At 35.3% G+C, this 20,118-nt stretch overlaps 1 protein-coding gene across 1 annotated transcript; it reads left to right on the top strand.

Annotated features, from left to right (window-relative positions):
* The first annotated feature begins 17,183 nt into the window (after positions 1 to 17,183).
* LOC103988874 (protein ETHYLENE-INSENSITIVE 3-like 1a) lies at positions 17,184 to 18,839 on the top strand. The gene has a single exon (XM_009407545.2). The coding sequence runs from the start codon at positions 17,184 to 17,186 to the stop codon at positions 18,837 to 18,839; it is 1,656 nt and encodes a 551-aa protein (XP_009405820.2).
* The last annotated feature ends 1,279 nt before the right edge of the window (positions 18,840 to 20,118 follow it).

The raw sequence follows: 20,118 nt of genomic DNA on the forward strand, positions 1-20,118 counted from the left end.
TGATACACTCTTTTTTTTCTTATTATTTATTTAATATATTTTTTACTTTATTTCCCGTTACATATATTGTGATATCTATGGATATATGTAATAGGAATCGGATCGTGATGAGATCACGATAATGAGACCAATTCGCCTTTATACATAGACCCTAAATATCATGATCATAGGTTACTCAAGAGGGACATCAAGATAACCGGATAGACTAGTATGCTATATACCCATTTATATAATGGAGGCGGTTAGTCTAATATTTACTTATGTAGGGACACTAGGGGTATAATGCAGGTACTCATTGGAGAATGAGTTCATTGATCGATCCTCTCACGGAATGCTGGATGATTGATGATATCTTATTGTTAGGCAATGATTTTATTATCCTAGTGATGTATCTGGTCCTTAGACTTGAGACATTAAGGATGTCCTATATGAGTACTTCACTTTTTGATACCGAACTTATAGACATGGAAGTTTCAGATCTAGCACAACCGATCATCGGGAGTGGCAGTCAACCTTTCGAGGGTTATTAACTATCGATAGAGGATCATTTGCTCTTTGTGTCATAAGATGAATATCCTATGTGTTCTTGTTCAAATAAATCCTTAGTTAGGGTCATTCAGATTGAGAGAGAAAGAGTCCTCCGAGAGAATCCGATTAGAGCGAGACTTAAGCAAATTTCGTATAGGCCTAATAGCATTATACCCAATATACAGTCTTTGGAATATTAGATGGATGAGGAACTATAGATACACTGTAACTGAGGATAGACATGTCCAATGGATTGGATTCCCTTGTATCGTCTAGAGACTACGACATATTGGCCTTGTACGTCCGTAGTCAATGAGTCGAGTGAATTATTATGGAAATGATAATTCACGGAGCTAGAAGGAGTTCTAACAAATATGGCTCACAACCAGCTCGATATTGAGCCTAGAGGGTCACACACCTATGGTAAGTGTTATAACGAGTAGAGGTTCAAATATGAGATATCCGTTGGAGCCCCTATCTTATTGGATATCCAATAAACCCTTAAATTATTGAATCTTGTGGATAAGATATAATAAAAGCCAATGAGAGATTATTGGGTAGAGATTCACTAATCTAAGAGGCTTGGGTAGTTGGATGAAAATCTAGGACCCAATAAGGTAGGATCCTTTAGAGTTAAGTTGATAGGGATTATCTATAAATATGAGGGAACCAAAGGGCCATAGACTAGACCCCTTTTAGTTGTCACCTCTTATACTCCTCTCTCCCTCTCCTCCTCAATCGATAGCCCTTGTTTAGGGCATGCAGACAATAAAAAGAGTCAACCCCTTCTTGATCGCGTGGTGCGCGTGGAAAGGATGACTATGTAGCGATTTGAGGAGTGTTTTCATAGCCCTTACCATATAGATAACTATTAGAGAGGATAATAGTTAACCTCCTACATCCTCTCCCATAGATCTGCAATATTTCAGAGATATATGATCTTCTTAGGTACATATCTTTTATATATACGTAGTTTTTTAGTTTTACGATTTTTACGTACTAATCTTCGCATGACAATGAAACCTTTTTCTGTGAGAAATCTGTAATTTTATTTTTTGTTCTTCTGCTGCACATGTGATGCTGCCATAGGTTTCTTAATAGGACTGGGGTAAGCATGTAGTTAATGAGGTAGATTATAGTTTTGAAGGCTGCTGACTAAAAGGTTGGTGGCATGCAGGCTTAATGTAAAAGGGTGAGACCAATTTTAACCATATATCGATGCTTTCATTTGACAGAGCTAACTAGTTGAGATGTGTGTCATGGTGACTTGAGATGTTATATACCACAGGATGAGATGTAGGTTTTTAGGGCATGGTATTCACCTCCTCCAATTGAGTAAATTATTTTAATGATAGACTATAAGAAATTTTCAACCATCTTTCTAACTTAAGTAAAGACTATAGTAACTTTAGATTTATGTTTGAGAGGGTATAACAAAGTATCTTAGTAAAGTAATATATGAAAATGATATAAAATATGAAATTATCAAAAGAAGTGGTTGAGGCAGGGCCCCAAATATCAATATAGATAATTTCAAATGGTTTGGAGCAGGATATAAAAAATGTTCTAAAAGATAGTCTATGACTTTAAGCATTAAGGCAAGCATCAAAATAAGTTACAATTCTACTTAATTTAGAAGTTAGAAGAGAGTAACAAGAAAGTTGTTGTTGTTGAATAGAGGATGATGGATGACCAAGGTGATAATGTCATAAATTGATTGGAGCAGCAATTGACGTAAGAGCCATTGGTTGAGTAATTTGTGAAGCTAACGATCACTCATAAATATTGTCTTAGTTCTAGCCTCGGATCAAGGTACCCTTGTGCTCAAATTCTTTACAAGAAACGAGTCAGGAAAGAACTCAATAGATGTATTATTTTATTTATAGAATTAAAAAACAGAAATAAGATTTCTTTTAATATGAGTTGCACATAAAATATCATCAAGAGAAAAAGTGTTGGTATTTGAATTAAGTGTTGTGAAACCAATGTGAGTAATATAGATTCTGTTGCTGTCACCAATGATGATGTCTTCATTGCTTCAATACTCGTTGTAGATGGATAAGTTCTACATATCAAAAGTAATATGATGAGAAGTACTAGAGTCAACAACCTAATTGTTTGGATGAGAAGTCAAAGTATTTGCTTAAGGCTGATTGAGTATAGCAGTAGGCTTGAGTTGAGATTGACAACTAGCAAATGACTTTTTGTTGATCATTATTATTAAGACGCTAGAGCTATTGATAGTATAAATTATTTCCTAAGTTATTTGGATTGAAGTTGTCACTATGATTGAAGGGTTAATAGTGTAATGGAGGATGATGGCTCTACCTATTACCCATATGTCTAGGAGGCATCTTGTGTGGTATTTGTTCAAGTTCTTATTGCTTTAATTGTTTTTTCTTTTAGATTTTTGACTGAACTGAGCTGTAATGATTGATTCTGTCACCCTCTCTACTCTTCTCAGATATGTTTTATGATTAATCAAATTGTCAAATAGCTCTTCAAATAACATTAGTGAGTCTCGTGCTCGAATTGTTATCGCTAGTTTTTTATATTCGTCTCCTAGGCCAATGAGAGTGTAAACAATAACTTCTTTGTCACTTAGGGGATGGCCTATTAAAGCCAAGTCATCTATAATAACTTTTATATTTTTCATATAATTAGTAATAGTACTTCTCTTTTGTGTTGTTTTTATTAAAGTAGAAAATAGACTTAGCATGCGGTAGTAAGACTGAAAAGCATAAAGTAAATACAAACTAATTTATAGTGGTTCAATCGTCTCGACCTACGTCTAGTCCTGATTCCTTTTTACTTGAGGCCATCGGTTTTCACTATCGATCTTCTTTCAATGGACGAAGATCAACTACCCTTACAACTCTTTCTCCTTTTTACATGCTCAGGAGAGAACCTTTACACCTCTCTTTTTTACACTTAGACCTCACTTCTTTCTTTAGAAGAAATTCTAAATACTAGGAAGATATGACTCTACACTTTAAGAGAGTTTATACATCTTTTTCTCATAAGAGTTCTTTCCCCCTTTCTACTCTATTTCTTGTTTATCCAAGCAAGAATAGCCGGGGTATTTATAGACCCCAAATGACTTCAAAATTAGAGCAAAAATAGGTCTCATCTCAAGTTTCCTAGGTCCTAACGGTACCACTGCTTGTGCTGAGCGGTACCATCGCTTGTAGCATTAACTACTGATGGTACCATTGCCCAGTCTAGTGGTACCATTGCTTGACACTAGTGGTACCACCGCTTGATAGTTTGGGAGCCTGTGTCTAGGTGGTACTATCAACTATTTTGACAGTGCCATCGCTTGACCCTACTTTTGGGTCACTGAATGGGCATTCCACGTAGCCCAAAATAGCACCAACTCAAGTCCAATAGACCCCTAATTAAGTTAGCCAGGTTACATCCAAAACTAGCTCAATTAGACTTAGACTACTTTGATATAAACACATGATTATAAGCATGAATCCTATGTTGTTTGGCATGTCATTGATTTATTTGGTGCTTCTCGATCCTTCGGCGTATTGTCCTCTCCTTCGGCGTATTGCCCAATCGACATGTTGGCCTCCTGCTCCATCCGATCTCTTTGGCGCAATGTCTAATCCTTTAGTCCAATGCTTGAACTCATGGCATGAGGTCCTTCTACCGATACGTCGATCGATCCTTTGACTTGACGTTCAAGCTTTTGACATGTTCCACTCCAGCCCAATGTCTAATTCTTCTTACTTCAATTGATTTGTCTTTCCATGATCGAAAATACTCCCATGTCACTTTTCTCAAAATGTAGATTAGATCATAAACTTCATCAATTAATTTCATTATCAAAATTCGAAATTCAACACCCTTCAAGAATTCCAATCCTTACCGGCACTGAGTGATCGAGGGGTGAGAAAGAAGAAGAAGAATTAATATAAGACTTTGGATGCCACCTGTGGCAGGAACAAAATGGGGCCCGTTAGCAAATGCGCAGTGCGAGAGAAGGCACCGGGTGCGACAGAAGGTGGAGGGGCAACCACTATGGAGTCCACCGGTAGATTAGTAGCGATGACGGTTGGTGTTCATCGAGAAGAGTAGGTGCTCGGTGCAGATTAGTGGCAGTCGGTGATTAGCGATGCTTGGTGTAGAGGTGGGTGCTCAGGAAGAGAGTGCTCGGGGCAAAGAGTGCCTCGCCAGTGAGGAAGAGCAAAGAGCGATGATGGTTGGTGTTCACTGGGAGGAGAGGGCGTTTGGTGCAAATCAATGATGCTCGATGCAGAGATGGGCAGATAGCAATCGGGTAGATTAATGTTCGGTGCCATAAAGACAATAACTTGATGGCACTAGATCAAGAGCTCATGGTCCTGGTCCTCGTGGTATGGTGAGGAAGTAGGAGTGCTCGGGCCAGAAAGCACTCGGTGGTCGACGGACATAGTGATGCTGTACGGAATAGCGACAAAGGAGAGATTGCAATATGACCCTCTTCAAGATTAGTGGTAGCAAGGATGAAGTCCGCCAGCACGAAGTCCATTGACTTGAAGTTCATCGATTGATGACATATTAGTAGAGGAAACCAGTAGCGATAGATAAGTAGAGAAGTCTTGCTGTCATCAACAGATCAGCGGTAGATCAGTAGAGGGATTGCTATCGTTGGACAACAAGGGGAAGTCTTACTTGAAGCAAAAGGATCTTTGATACCATATAAAATTGAGAAATATATTGTAAAAACGGATGAATTTTATTCATTAAGGAGATAAATTTTGAGGAAGAGATTTCCCTCAATCATACACTCAAATCATGCAAATCATATCAGCTACTTAAATCCGATCCTCAAATTATAAATTGATTAAAAATATAAGAAAACCGAAATGTCATTCGATGTGTACTTCTATCAGAATCTTCTATCAAACATATATTGGTCGAACTCCTATAATGTTCGAGTTATGCTTTTAATATGCAATTTTGCAATTAGAGCTCACTTGGTGAATTCAAATTATCAAGATGATTTACGTACATCTAATTATTAATGTGTATAAAATATGTACAATTGATATTTTAAGTAGCCTAGTAGTGTATGGGAAAACATAAATAATTGAAAACATGAACATGTCCGGAGCTCATGGACGGATGACACATGTTAAAGGGTATTAAACAGAAGGATTTTGCCAATGACTTACATGCCCCATATTTAATGGACAAGTGGAATGAATCAAAATGCTTTACAATTTCTAGCTAGATACTACTTAAGCTGTAGTACTTCTTCATCGGTAGCCTAGCATTTTTGGTTATGATCACTATAAGAAAAGAATATGAAAACAATTATTCAATAGATCAAGTCCAACTGTATATTAAAGGAAGTATAGATTATAGGTAGCCTATAAATAGTAGCTATTTGCCATTAATTTAGTATATATACAATAATTATGAACGATAAGAGTTGGATGCGTGCTTTGATTCCAGATACATTGTATATACTGGCATTTTTATTTTCATCATGGTCTTCCTTTCTTTACATTTCTACCTCAATCTTCTTTATTTTACCTCCTAACCTTAGTTCTAAATATATCATATATACTTGTCTTCTTATTTTTATTATCACCTTCTTATATGATTTGTACCACTTCTATAGTAGATGATATTTCAAAGAGGAGAGAAGAAAGAATATCTTTCTATTCTATTTTCTCATTCAATCTCTAATTATAACATCTTCTCTTTTGTTTCATTAAGAATAAACAACAATTATATAGTATATTTCCTAAACAATCTATCATAACATTTCAAGCCACTTATTATTAGGATCTGTAATGATATTAACAGGAGATAAATTAGTACTTTCATAAATTTCGATCAAAAAATGTATTAGAAAGCTAATTTAAGAAAAAATAAGCACAAATGATAGTATAAGTAGAGAGATAAACTAATTTATAATGGTTCCATTAGCCTAACCTACAATCATTTTTTGTTCCTCTTCTGTTGAAGTCAATGGCTTTAATGATATGATCTTACCTATAATGAGTGAAGATCAATCATCTTTTATATATTTTTTTCTATTTTAAGACTTATAAGGTAACCTTTCACTTAAAACACTCGTGATTTTAAATGAATTTTACACATTCTACAACTAAGTAATTTAATTAAAAACTAAAGAAAGTAGAGAAAATTTAAACAAGACTCTAAGAAAAGATCTAAATGCTTTAAAATCCCAATATGGATGCCTCATAGCCATGATTAAAGTAAGGTATTCATGCCAAAAAAATACAAAAACTATGGAGTAAATCAGAGAAAAAAACCTGAAATCAAGGGTACTAATAGTACTATCATCGTTCTATGTGGTATTACCTCCAACAACGCTAAACAACACCACGCACACTATTTGTTGACCTAGGTAGTTTTACCACCTAGGCTAGGCAATAGAACTGTATAGTGGGCTGATAAGTCTAGTAAGGGCTCATGGACTAGTCCATATCAATAAAATTTATCCCTCAACATAACATTGCTTAATTATAGTTCAATTATAGCCTAATTTGACTTCAAAGAAGGTTTCAAAATAGCAATAACTTTTTTGGTATGTCACTTAATCTTTCGACATTTTGTTCAATCCTCTAGCATAACATTTTATCCTCTGATACATCACATAATCCTTTAGCATATCGATTTTGTCACAATATTCAATCTTTCGACATAATGTATAATCCTCTTGCATAATGCCCTAACCTCTGTTATTAAGTATGACCAATCTTGGCACATCAACTAATCTCTACAAAGTTGACAGTGCTAGGGGGGAGATGGAGTCATTGGTAAACCTCGTTAGAAAAGAGGACATCATGGTAAGATTATTAGTAGTTAGCCGTAATTTTTAGAAAATATTATAGTAAGGGGTGTTAGCCGAGTTATTTATGTCGATCATGACCCTCTTGATTAGGGTATTGATCAACCTAACATAGACAATGAGGAAGTCAACATGGTTAGGGTTGAGGTGCTCTACTTCCTTCTCTTTGAACGTTATCTATAAGTTACTCTCTATCTTTCGATTCTTCTCGATAATGGCTCGAGTGAGTAGATGAGTTATCCTCTCCCTCACTCTCACACACCAAATACATTATACTTGTTAGCCCAAATATATTGTATATACTTGTATTTTTATTTGCATCATGATCTTCCTTTTGTTTTACATTTTCTCTATCAATTTTCTTTATTTTACTTCCCAACTTTCGCTCTAAATATATCATATATAATTTTCTTCTTATTTTTGTTATCACCTTTTTATGTGATTTGTATGACTTCTATAGTAGATTGTATTTCAAATAAGAGAGAAGAAAGAAGATCTTTCTATTCCATTTTCTCATTTAATCTCTAATTATAATGCCTTTACCTTTGTTTCATTAAGAATGAACAATAATCATATAGTCTATTTCCTAAGCAATCTATCATAATATTTCAAGCACGTATTCTTAGGATTGATAATAGTATTAAAAGGGGATAGATTAGTACTTTAGCAAATTTTAGTAAAAAAAAGTATTATTAAGAAATTTTGAATAAAATAACCATAAGTGATGGTATAAGTAGAGAGATAAACTAATTTATAGTGGTTCGATTAACTTGACCTGTATCCATTTTTGATTCCTCTTGCTTTAGGCCATCGATTTTCATGACATAATATTACTTCTAATGAGTGAAGATCAACCATTATTTATATTTTTTGTTTTTCAAGATGTATAAGATAACATTTCACTTATAACTCTCATGATTTTATAAGAATTTCATACCTTCTACAACTAAATAATGTAATTAAAAACTAAAGAAAGTGGGAAAAATTCAAACAAGACTAAGAGAAGATTTTAATACTTTGAAAGCTCACAACAGATGCCTTATAGCCACACTTGAATAAGGGTATTCATACTATAAATAAATAAAAATATGGAGCAAATAACGAAAAAATATCCGAAATCAAGGATACTAGTAGTACTATCATTGTACTACGTGGGATTACCTCCAATAATCTTGAATAGTACCACCCACACTATTTGTTGACCTAGGTAGTTTTATCACCTAGGCTGGGCAATACTATCCCTAAGTAATAACACCATGTAGTTGGCTGACAAGTCTAGTAAGGGCTCATGGACTAGTCCACATCGATCAAATTCATCCCTCAACTTAACATTGTTTAATTATAGTTCAATTAAAGCCCAATTCAAAATAACAATAACTTTTCTGGCATATCGTCCAATCTTTCAGCATTATGTTCAATCCTCTAGCATATTATCCTTTTCTCTGACACATCCCATAATCCTTTAGCATGTCGATTTTGTCATGATATTCAATCCTTCGATATAATGTATGAACCTCCACTAGAATGCCTAAATCTCTTGCATTAAGTATGACCAATCATGACACATCGACCAATCTCCATAAAGTTAATCGTGCCTAGGGGGGAGATGGAGTCATTGATAAACCCAGTTAGAAAAGAGGACATTGTGGTAAGATTATTAGTAGTTAGCTCGAACTTTTAGAAAACATTATAGTAAAGGGTGTTAGTAGAGCTACCTATATCAATCATAACCCTCTTGACTAGGGTGTTGATCAACCTAACATTGATAATGAGAAAGTCAATGTGGCTAGGATCGAGGTGCTCTACTTCCTCCTCCTTGAACATTATTTGTAATTCACTCTCTATCCTTTGATGCTTCTCGGTGGTGGCTTAAATGTAGCCTTATGAGTAGATTAGTTATCCTCTCCCTTTCACACATTGAACTTATTAGCCCAAATAATCGTATCTACAAAATTTGAATTATGGGTGGTACTATTGTCGCCCTAAGCGGTACCATCGATGGTAGTGCTAACAAGCACAATAAGTAGTTATCGACTATCTCAGGTGGTACCACTACCTAGGCCTACTCAAGGCCACTGATATGGCCTTCTAACAGGCCCAATTCGGCCTTGGTCCAAGCCGATTGGCTTTCTCGATAAGTTAGCATGGTTTTGACCTAAAACCAACATAATTTGACCTAGAAAGATCTCGATCAAGACATTAACAATCTAATTACATATCTAACACAATTACGAAGCTTTCAACACATTGTATGCTATTCTAGAATGTTGTTCGATCATCTGACACTTTGGTTGAACCTTCGACACATCATCCTTTCTTTCGGCATATCGCTTGATCTATTGGCATGTCGACTTTCCTACAACATCTGATCTTTTGGCGTAATACTTGATCCTTCTCTCATGATACCCAAACTTTTAGTACAAAATCTAATCTTCAGTACGTCGACCAATCCTCTAGCTCAAAGTCCTATTTCTGAAATGATACCTTTCCCAACACAATGTCCAATTCTCCTACTTCAACAATTTACGCTTTGATGGTTCGAGTCATTGATTAATTGTTTTCTCTACGTCACTTATCTTATAAGCATATTAGTCCATAAATTCATCAATTGATTTCATCATCAAAATTTGGGATTCAATAATAATCATCCAATCTTATCGAGATCAAAGACCAAAATGATCAAGCAGTTAAACTGATCTTATCCCAAGCTAGCTAGTAAGAAAGCCTAGGGTTCAAGTATAAAAGGAATCCATCAGCTCACACTATAAAAGGGGAAAGGGGGGAGCTCTCAACACACTAACTCAATTAAACAGCTTATGCTGTTGTTTTCTTCCCTTCATTGACTTAAGTACTGGAGGAGTCGTATTGGGCAACTCCCGACATCGGCCTGTCGTGCAGGATCGATTATCGCTTGAGGTCACCCAAACGACCCAGCCCGTAGATAGGAACCTTGCAACTAAGAAGATTCTAGTTTGCCTACTCGGCCATCCCGAATCGGGTCTTCATCAATAGAATGACTTCCGACTAGGTAGCCTCTATAGTTTTACCCCCACCAAGTCTTCCACATCAACTAGGAAAAGACACTTGGATGAGTCTATACCTTCGGTAGTGAATCAACTGGACTGACTCATCAATCGACAATACTCATGACACTATCACTTATTAAGTTATGTTTCAAACTATCTACTAAAAAAAATATCTTCAATCAAAAGATTCAATTTGTTACCAATATTTCAATGCTAATGATTTTTTTCTTTATTATTGTCTTTGAATATGACATATCCTCCTTCTCCAATAGGAGAAGTGTATTGGATCTCCAATCATATGCCTTAAGCATCCACTTTCAAGATATCATCTTTTGCTCCTAGCTCTTATTTATAGACATACTTACAAGAAAGAAGGGTTTGCTTTAAGTACCTATTTAACTTTAGGTCCTTCGTAGTTAAATCTACCTTTCTTGACTTTTGACAATAAATCATTTATAATTCCTTTAGGAACTCAAACTAATTTATGATAACTATATTTTTTAAGAGAGCATGTATAAGTATAGTGACCATATTTTTCATAAAAATTACATTTAACTTTAGGAGGAATATATAGTGTGGGTCATTTTATAAATTTTATTAGCTTTTGATGTGTGTTATTACTTATGAAGCTAATTCTTTCTTTTCTTGATACATAACCTCGATTAGTAAGAATCATATTCAATGACTTGTTTTCAATTTTAAAATTTTCTATTGTTTGTTGTAGGAACATATTTTCCTTTTTAAGTGATTCTAACTCTTCACATTTAGTGCAAGATGTTAATATATAGTTATCATACTTATTTTTCAATTCATCAAATTCATTAGAGAGAGACATAATCAGTTTTTAACAAATTATATTTTTTATCAATCGTTTTAAGTTCATCATATAAATTATGAAATGCATCAAGTAATTCATCCTAAGATAAAGATGATTCGAGTGAGTCAAATATCTCATCGTTGAAGGCCATCAAAGCATAGTTTGCCACTTATTCTTTATTGATTTGCTCATCTGACTTTGACTCAGTTGATTCATCTTTCGTTGTTTTGAGCGCTTTCTTCTTCTTTTGGGTTGATTTCTTTTTTAGTAGCAGACCCTCATTTTTTAAGTATCCTAGCTTTTTACATTCAAAGCATATGACTGCATCCTTTTTGGGTTCACTTTTATTCTTACCTTCTTTCCTTGCAAGAATTATTTTGTTTCTTCTCATGAACTTTTTGAATCTTATGGTAAGGAGTACTATATAATCATTATCATTACTTGAGCTTTCGCTTGAATTGTCGTCCTTAGATTTAAATACAATATCCTTCCTTCTTTTAGGAAGGTTTTTCTCTTCTTCATTATGTGCTTTATAGGTCATTTCACATGTCATCAAAGATTCTATGAGTTCTTTAAGAGGAAAGTTATTCAAGTCTTTTGCTTCTTGAATTACAGTTATATTTGGATCCCAACTTTTAGAAAGAGATCTTAAAATCTTATTCACTAATTTAAGATTAGTATAATTTTTACCAAGAGTTTTTAAGCTATTTTATTGATAATATATAAAAAACAGGTGTACATGTCACAAATGAATTTGCTTAGCTTCATTTTAAATAATTCATAACAATGTACCAAAAGATTAATTTTAGATTCTTTTACTCTATTTGTACATTCATGAGTAACTTCAAGTGTGTGCCAAATACCATATGTGATGTCACAAGTAAAAACTTGATTAAACTCATTATTTGCCTAAAGCATAAAATAAAGTATTCACAGATTTAACATTTAAAGAAAATATTCTTTTTTCAAAATTATTCCATTCATTCATCGGATTAGTAGATTTTTAAAAACTAAACTCGATAACATTCTATAGATCAAAGTCCATAGAAAACAAGAAAATCTGCATTTGTGTTTTCTAATAAGTATAGTATGTCCCATTGAACATAGGAGGACAAGTGATGGAGTGACCCTCTTTGTTATCTGAAAAAGCCATTACATTAGATCTCTCTTATGTGTTAATCCAACTAAGAGAATGAAGCTCTGATACCAATTGTTATGATCATAATGACACTAAGAGGGGGGGGTGGGGGTGGGCACGCTGATTTAGTGCTATATCAATCTTAATCCAATTTCAAAGTTCGATCGATAAATTCGTATAAAAAATGTGATTAATAAAAAATACAAGTAAGAATTGCCAGTAAAGTAAATAAGTAAGTAATAATAAATCAAAAGCAAGATAAGGAATGTAAACTGATTTATAGTGGTTCAGTTTTCCAGACCTATGTCCACTCACGATTCCTCTTCCCTCGAAGTTATTGGCTTTCACCACCAAAATTCTTTCCAACGGGTGAAGATCAACTACCCTTGTTACAACTCTTCTCTTTTTAATAGGTTTAAGAGATTATCTCCACACTCACTCTTTTACAAGAGACTTCACCTCCTACAACTTAAAATCATCTCGAAACTCAAGAAAGAGGAAGAGATTGAAATGATGCTCAAAGAGAGAGCTACAACCCTTCTCAGAATTTGATGCTCCATCATCCAAGCTTTAGTGGGGTATTTATAGGCCCCAAAAGGCTTCAAAATGAAACTAAAAATTTTAAATCTCCAAAAATTTTGAGGTATGGGTGATACTACCACTGACAACTAGTAATACTACCGTCGCAACTTTTGACACTACAATTTCAAACTTTTTGGGCATTACCATTGTGCCCTAGGTGGTACCATCACCTACATAAGTGGTACCACTGTTGGTAGTACTAACAAGCATTATTTATTCTTGTCAGCTAACTCAAATGGTACCACTACTTGGGCCTAGCAATACCACCGCCTAGGCTTGTTCAAGGCCATTGTTTTGGCCTTCTAACATGCCCAGTTCGGCCTAGGTCTAAGCTCATTGGCTTTCTCGATAAGTTTGTATGGTTTTGGCCCACTACCAATATAATTTGACCTAGAAAGACCCCGATCAAGACTTTAACAATCCAATCATATATCTAACACAATTACGAAGCCTTCAGGATATTGTACACCATTCCAATATATTATCCGATCTTTCGGCACTTCATCCGAACCTTTAATGTATTACATTTTCCTTTGACATATCACCCAATCTATCGATACATCGACTTTCCCATGATACTCGATCTTTTAGTGTTCAATCCTTCCGGTATGATGCTCGAACTTATAGTATAAAGTCTAATCTTTAGCACATCGATCTATTCTCTAGCTTGATGTCTAATTTTTGACATGATACTTTTTTCGGCACATCATTTGATTCTCCTACTTCGATAATTTGCTCTTGATGATTCAAGTCATTGATTGATATATTTTTCATATTATTTATCCAAAAATATATTAATTTATAAATTTATCAATTAATTTTATTATCAAAATATGATATTCAAGGCATGATTAATCTTTCGGATAGTGTTGTTATGTGTCAGAATAAATAGGGGGCAAATATTTCCCCTATCAGCTACCAACGAAGAAATACTGAAATTGAAAAGCGTTTCATCCATGCCACTTCTCCATCAAATTTGGAGAATGAGGAATCCTTCAGTTTAACACACTTAACATGCACCACCCGTCCATGAGCTACGGACATGTTCAAGTTTTCATTTATTTATATATTCCCAAACAATATTAGGCCACATAAAGAATCCAGTTGTACACATTTTATACACATTAATAACGAGATGTACGTAAGACGCCTTGATAAGTCGTGACACCTGCTAAGAGCATCTTTCTATTTGGCTTAAAGTTCACAAAAGAAGCGGGGAAGAAAACATTACACCATTGTGTAAATATTTAATAACCTCAAAACCAGATCTCGCTGTATATATATATATATATTATCGTCATGCTCCAAAGAAAACTCATATTTCAACTAATAAATTGGCGTAAAACATGCTCGTTAGAACATCTTATTCTGAACCTCCTCAATATCTAGCTCAATATTGTGGGCAGAAACAGTGGTTCAAAGCTGGTGATTCCTTACATCGGTTCTCCTATTAAATTTATTCTTGGTGACCACCTTTTATGAATCACATGCACTTACGTTTTCCTCGATGACTATATCTTCTACCATTACTCTCTCTTAACTTTGCATTATGACTAAGAGACGCAAATAATTTGACGAGTTTTTTTGCACGCAATATCTCCGTATTTTCCACGGTTCAAAAATGTAGCTTTTTAGGAGAAAGATGTTCAGAAGCTATCAATATCCTTAGCAATTAAGAAATCACCTGTACATACATTAAAAATGTGATCAAAAGCTTCACTTTCAAAGCATTTGTCATAAATTGTTTCTTCAAAATTTTATGGAAGTATAACAAAGCTAACAAGCCAATGAATTAGCTGATGTTAGCTGTGTCACTTAAGCATATATTACAATGGCTGATGTTATATCTTGAATTTTAAGTATCTTCCAATTTTAATGTGACCACTATATCACTGCTAAATATGCTACTGTTACTGCTAGATATCCTCACACTGTATCACGGCAAGATATACCAGGTATCTACAAATTAACTATTTTTTGTCTCATGAGGGAATATGGACAAATCCTAATCAATTAGTTCCATTTATGTCTATGGTGAGATTACAACTAACTTAGTTGTTGCCCAACAAAAATGCAGCAGATTCATGCTAGATACAGTGCATAACTATAATTCATCCATTATAACCCCTAAAATAGTCTTCAAAATGGTACGCGTGACGATTGCAGTGGGTTATTGCGCAATCCAATCTGGTTCACTAGATTAATAAGAATATTAGGGTTGGATTGGCTGGCCACTGATTAAAAATTATTATACACAAATTGTATCTATTGATTGAGAAATCTCTTTTCCTGGTTCAACAACACCACTAAATTTCTATAAAGTTATCTAATGTGAAGGTGATATTTTTTTAAACTTTTAAAAATATGAGTTGACACCAAAGCTCTTAATATAAATATAATAAATCCTTATGAATACCTGTTAGTGAACTTTGATATTCTAAAATACCATCGCATGGTTACTACTATTATAAATAAAAAATTTAAGCTTAAACTAAATTCTAATTTGAATCGATTCCTTTGTGCTCTTATTTGTTCACTAATAATGGATTAGTTTTTTTAAAAAAAGTAGATGATATAGAAATCATGCATTTAGGATCCTGACAAAATAGTCAAAATACATTTATGAAAAAAAAATTGATGCATTGGCACAAAAATATTTTCTTGATCATATTGGGTGAAAAATGTTACTATTATATTAAGTAAAATAAAATGAGAATTGGAAAACAACCAAATTAAGCATAAGATTGTATACTGAAGGGCTAAAGGGCATAATAATCATTTTGGTGTTGAAGGATGTCTCATTGTTTAGGCCAAATTTACTAGTGATTTCATAACAGATATGCGAACTAACAAGCTATTTAAACGCACCATCTTTGTAAACTTTGAAACAAACTTCTCACTACAAGCCCACAGAGATCATACGTAAGTGCAAGTCTTATAGCTAAATCTCTGTCAAATATTTCCACAAATGTTCATCATAGGCTAGTATAAATGAATTTTTAGCATGTTAGATCAACTGGATGGTCAATTTCTTGTCATTTCTCGTTCATGTGTACTCCCATCTATCCTAGTTTACATTTTGCTTGTTCCAATCTATAAGTGATTGCATGATTGTTTCTGGTCAAAGAAAATTTTTGCTTTGACTACTGTCACAGGTGTGCAGCTCTATATTACCGTCGAATTAGTTATACTTTTCACGTATGCTTGTGAATGTTGCTCGGACGGTTGATTGGGTTTTTGACAGTTAGAACAATAATCTCTAAACAAGTGTAAATTAAGCTGATTGTAACAGTAATTTCAGCCTTTTTCTAGTGCAAGTTTTATGATCTTTCTAATTCCTTCGTTTTCTTTGTTTCTTATCTGTATTTTTCTATAAAGGGTTGGCATATCTTCCGAAGCTTAATCCGCTTTTTCTCCCTATGCCTTTTTTTTTAATTTATGGTCTTCTTTCTTTGGAGTTTTTGTCATTCATCTTGTTATATAAGATCTTGGCTACTTCCTTTGATTAGATAGTTTTCTATTATGAATATTGTTTATACTTCTACGATATACTATTCATTAGGAAAACTCTTGGTTAGATTCATACTATTCATTCGGAAAACTCTTGCTTAGATTCTATCTTCGTGACTATCTCTTACGAACATAAATATAACGGTCAGTGTTAAGATTGGACTCTTTTCCATGAACTACCATGATTTCAGTTTATTCAATCAAACAGTTCTTTATGTGCAACACTATACTACTGTTGTTTGTGGAAAATGACATAACTCAACCTATAAATTATTTCAAAACATGCACTAATTAGTATTATATTATTATTATTGTTGTTTAGAAGCATGTTATTGCTTACTTAGTTTCTCTAATTTTTCCCTCGATTTCAACGGTCCAATTTCTCGTCCAAAGAAAATTTATGTGCACTTCCACAAGGGAAAAAAAGGTTAGTCAATTTTGCTTGCAGTCTTTGATGACCTTCTACATGCGGATCATTTGGTACAGTATAATAGATCGTGCACAAATATGTGGTTCATGATTATACATGAATCTGGATTAAAGTCGAACAATTTCATTTGGCTTTTAATCTATAAGGAAATGAAAAAAAAAAAGTTGTTGGGCATGCAATTTTATTCTCTGCAAATTCAAACGCACCATATAAACAACCACCGAATTTTGGCACTGCCAACTTTGTAAAGTTTGTTTCCGTAATTCCTGGAAAATTCATTCATGCCGTGTTGCTATGTGTGTGCAGATTCAAGTGTTCAGTAGCTCCCATTCAGGATGCAGGACAAGAAATCTAAACAAAATGTTGGGTTTTCTGAAAGAACCGACAATTGTTCTCCTTCCGTTCTGGAGTCTATCGTGGATCCTTCCAGCGAGTTGGAAGGTCTATTGGGTCCGCCACCTGACAACATGTTCGATACCCCGTTGTCAGATGGGGTAGAGACGGATGCGCATGAAGTTGAGAGGCTCAGAATTCGGATATGGCACGATATCATCCGACTGAAGCACTTGAACGAGCATCACAAGTGTAAGATAATCCAGCAAAGCAGTGCATCCTTGCTAGATTACTCGCAAGAACAGTCACGGAGGAAGAAGCTGGCCCAGAACCAGGAGAAGATAATGAATGAGATGCGGGAGTTGGCGGAAGAGGGCCTCGCTCAAGGATTCGTCTACGGGATTGTACCCTACAAAGGAAAGCCAGTCAGTGGAGCCTCTAATAACCTTCTTAAATGGTGGAAGGAAATCGTTCGCTTCCGTCAGAACGGTCCCGCTGCAATCAGAGAGTATCAGACGGACAGTTCGACCCACTTCGTTGGCAAGGAGAACCCCTCGGAGTTCTCCGTGCCTGGTTCACTGCAGGAACTGCAGGACACCACCTTGGGTTCGCTTTTATCCGCCTTGATGCCATACTGTGACCCTCCTCAGCGGAGGTTCCCTCTGGAGAAGGGCATTCCACCACCGTGGTGGCCCAACATGTCGGAGGAGTGGTGGCGGGAGATGGGCATGCCCAAGGATCCAAGTCCTCCACCCTACAAGAAGCCGCATGACCTAAAGAAGGCATGGAAAGTAAGTGTCTTGATCGCGATCATCAAGCACTTGATGCCCGATATAGAGAAGATCCAACGGCTCATCGAGAAGTCGAAGGGCCTCCAAGACAAGATTACGGCGAAAGAAGTCGACATAATGAACGCTATTCTTAAGCATGAACTGAACAAATACTTCGGGCTCCAACATAATGCTCCGCCTCCTCCATCGATGGAGAGGAAAAGCTACGGCGAGACTATGGGGGATGCATCCAGTATTTCCGGTATCGTTGAGCAGCCTATCTCGGAGGCCATGCAAGAGGAATCCATGAACGTGACGCAGTACTTGGCCATGGATGTGAACATGTTTACGAGACGGAACCTTCCAAACTATGAACTTGGACCTCAAGATCAACCTCGAGGAAGTATTCACCAAGATAACTTGGGACATATTCGTCATTCTGTAGCTTCAGCTTCTCATGGCAATCAGCCATTGGCAAATCCGTATGGTTCCTATTTGCCTATGGTGGCCGATAACCCTGACCTTCCGAGTGGAGGAATTGAGATGAGCCGTCAAGGAACTTCCAGTTCTGGCATGAATCTCTTTCAGACAAGACTAAATCAGGACCAAACTCTTATCCCGGAAGCGATGGAGGTGGAAATAGATCCTCTATTTCCAAGTTCAGCTCAAGAAGATGCGATGGGGACAAGCATCACTAGAGAACTTGCCAACTTAGTGCAATCTCAAATCTTCCCTAGTGATGAGACAGTATTATTTGAATCTATCTTCGAAAATGATCTTGACATCGGTTCCGCTTCTTGCTTCTCAATAATGGACCGATCTAGTCGACTACCAGATTCATTTCATGAACTGGATGAATATGACTGGTCCAAAGATTTCGGGAACTGACGAAAAGTGTTTGACTTGGGGTTTCTCGTAGCTCATACAATCAATGTCAAAATTGTATTCCTAATGTTAAGAACGCTAGAAATAATAAAATCTTATATATTTACACTTCTCTTGCAAAAGATGTGATGCAAAAGTACTAGTGTTCCTGTCCTTCTAAACTTTGATATTTTTATTATAGCTACTTGAGTTACGTTTTCCTTTGAGGAAAGATATTGATTATATTCCATATACAAATCAACGATGAGACGCACTCGAATAACTGCAATATTTTGATCATCCGCATATGTATAATAGAACTCGTGGATAGGAAGATGCACATAATATAACACAAATCCTAGGATCTTATTATTCTATTAGAAGGTTACTACTTGATACGATATTGCAAGGACTCTTAGAGTGTACCAAAAAATATTTATATTCCAAAAATTCCACATAAGTACAACGTAGTCGAACCATTTTAAGTTACAACTAGATTTCCTCCTCATGAAATCAAATGAAGTTTTATGTCTTCCTTCCCATCTATTCTCATTGTCTCCCCATCACCATCACCTCATGTTCCACTATGGCCGCTAGGCCAGACTCCTCTCCACTACGCAAGGCATCCTACGCCTCTTTAGTTTCTTGCTTCTAAGCCTTTCTCCTCTACGAATGACTCTGAACTCTCTCCTCCATCGCTCGTCATTAGAAAATATCAAAACTTTCTTATTGGATTTTATTTAGTTCGACGAAGAAAGATTGCTTTATATAAAGCTTTGTTTCCTTTCAAGCTACCATGATTAGACTTTCATATTCTACCGCAGCAGTTTCTAATCAAGCTAGTTTAAAAGCCCTTAGCAGCAACATCAAAGGTAAAATGAAGTTTAAATCTTCATATTCTATCTCTCATGTTGAATTATTATCATCTCTTTCTACCACTTTTGGATCAAATCATACCATTTCTCCTACTTCTAAATGATCTTGTTTAATTGGAATTGCAAAGGAGTAAAGTGAGAGAATTTCTTATGTTAGTAGTACACAATAACCTACTTTAAAATTTTTTTCAAGAGATAGATTATCACGTCCTTAGTTGGAATTACCTAATGTGTGCAATACCTAAGCGATATTTGTCAACAAGGGTCAACCAAGATCTTAATCTTGTATAATTTACAAAAGACATATAAACTAGAAAATGTTAGAAGGCTAAATACACAAGTAATATGCTTTTATCACTTACAAAAAGGGAAAGATAATTAGTATCGCAAGTGGCACAAAACAAGACGACTTTAATAGGCATAAAAAG

This window comes from Musa acuminata, chromosome BXJ2-6 (genome assembly GCF_036884655.1).
Source record: "Musa acuminata AAA Group cultivar baxijiao chromosome BXJ2-6, Cavendish_Baxijiao_AAA, whole genome shotgun sequence".
Classification (NCBI taxonomy): Eukaryota; Viridiplantae; Streptophyta; class Magnoliopsida; order Zingiberales; family Musaceae; genus Musa; species Musa acuminata.

Excerpts from the sequence above, each read along its gene's own strand:
- LOC103988874 (XM_009407545.2), top strand. The coding sequence starts at position 17,184 with ATGCAGGACAAGAAATCTAAACAAAATGTTGGGTTTTCTGAAAGAACC.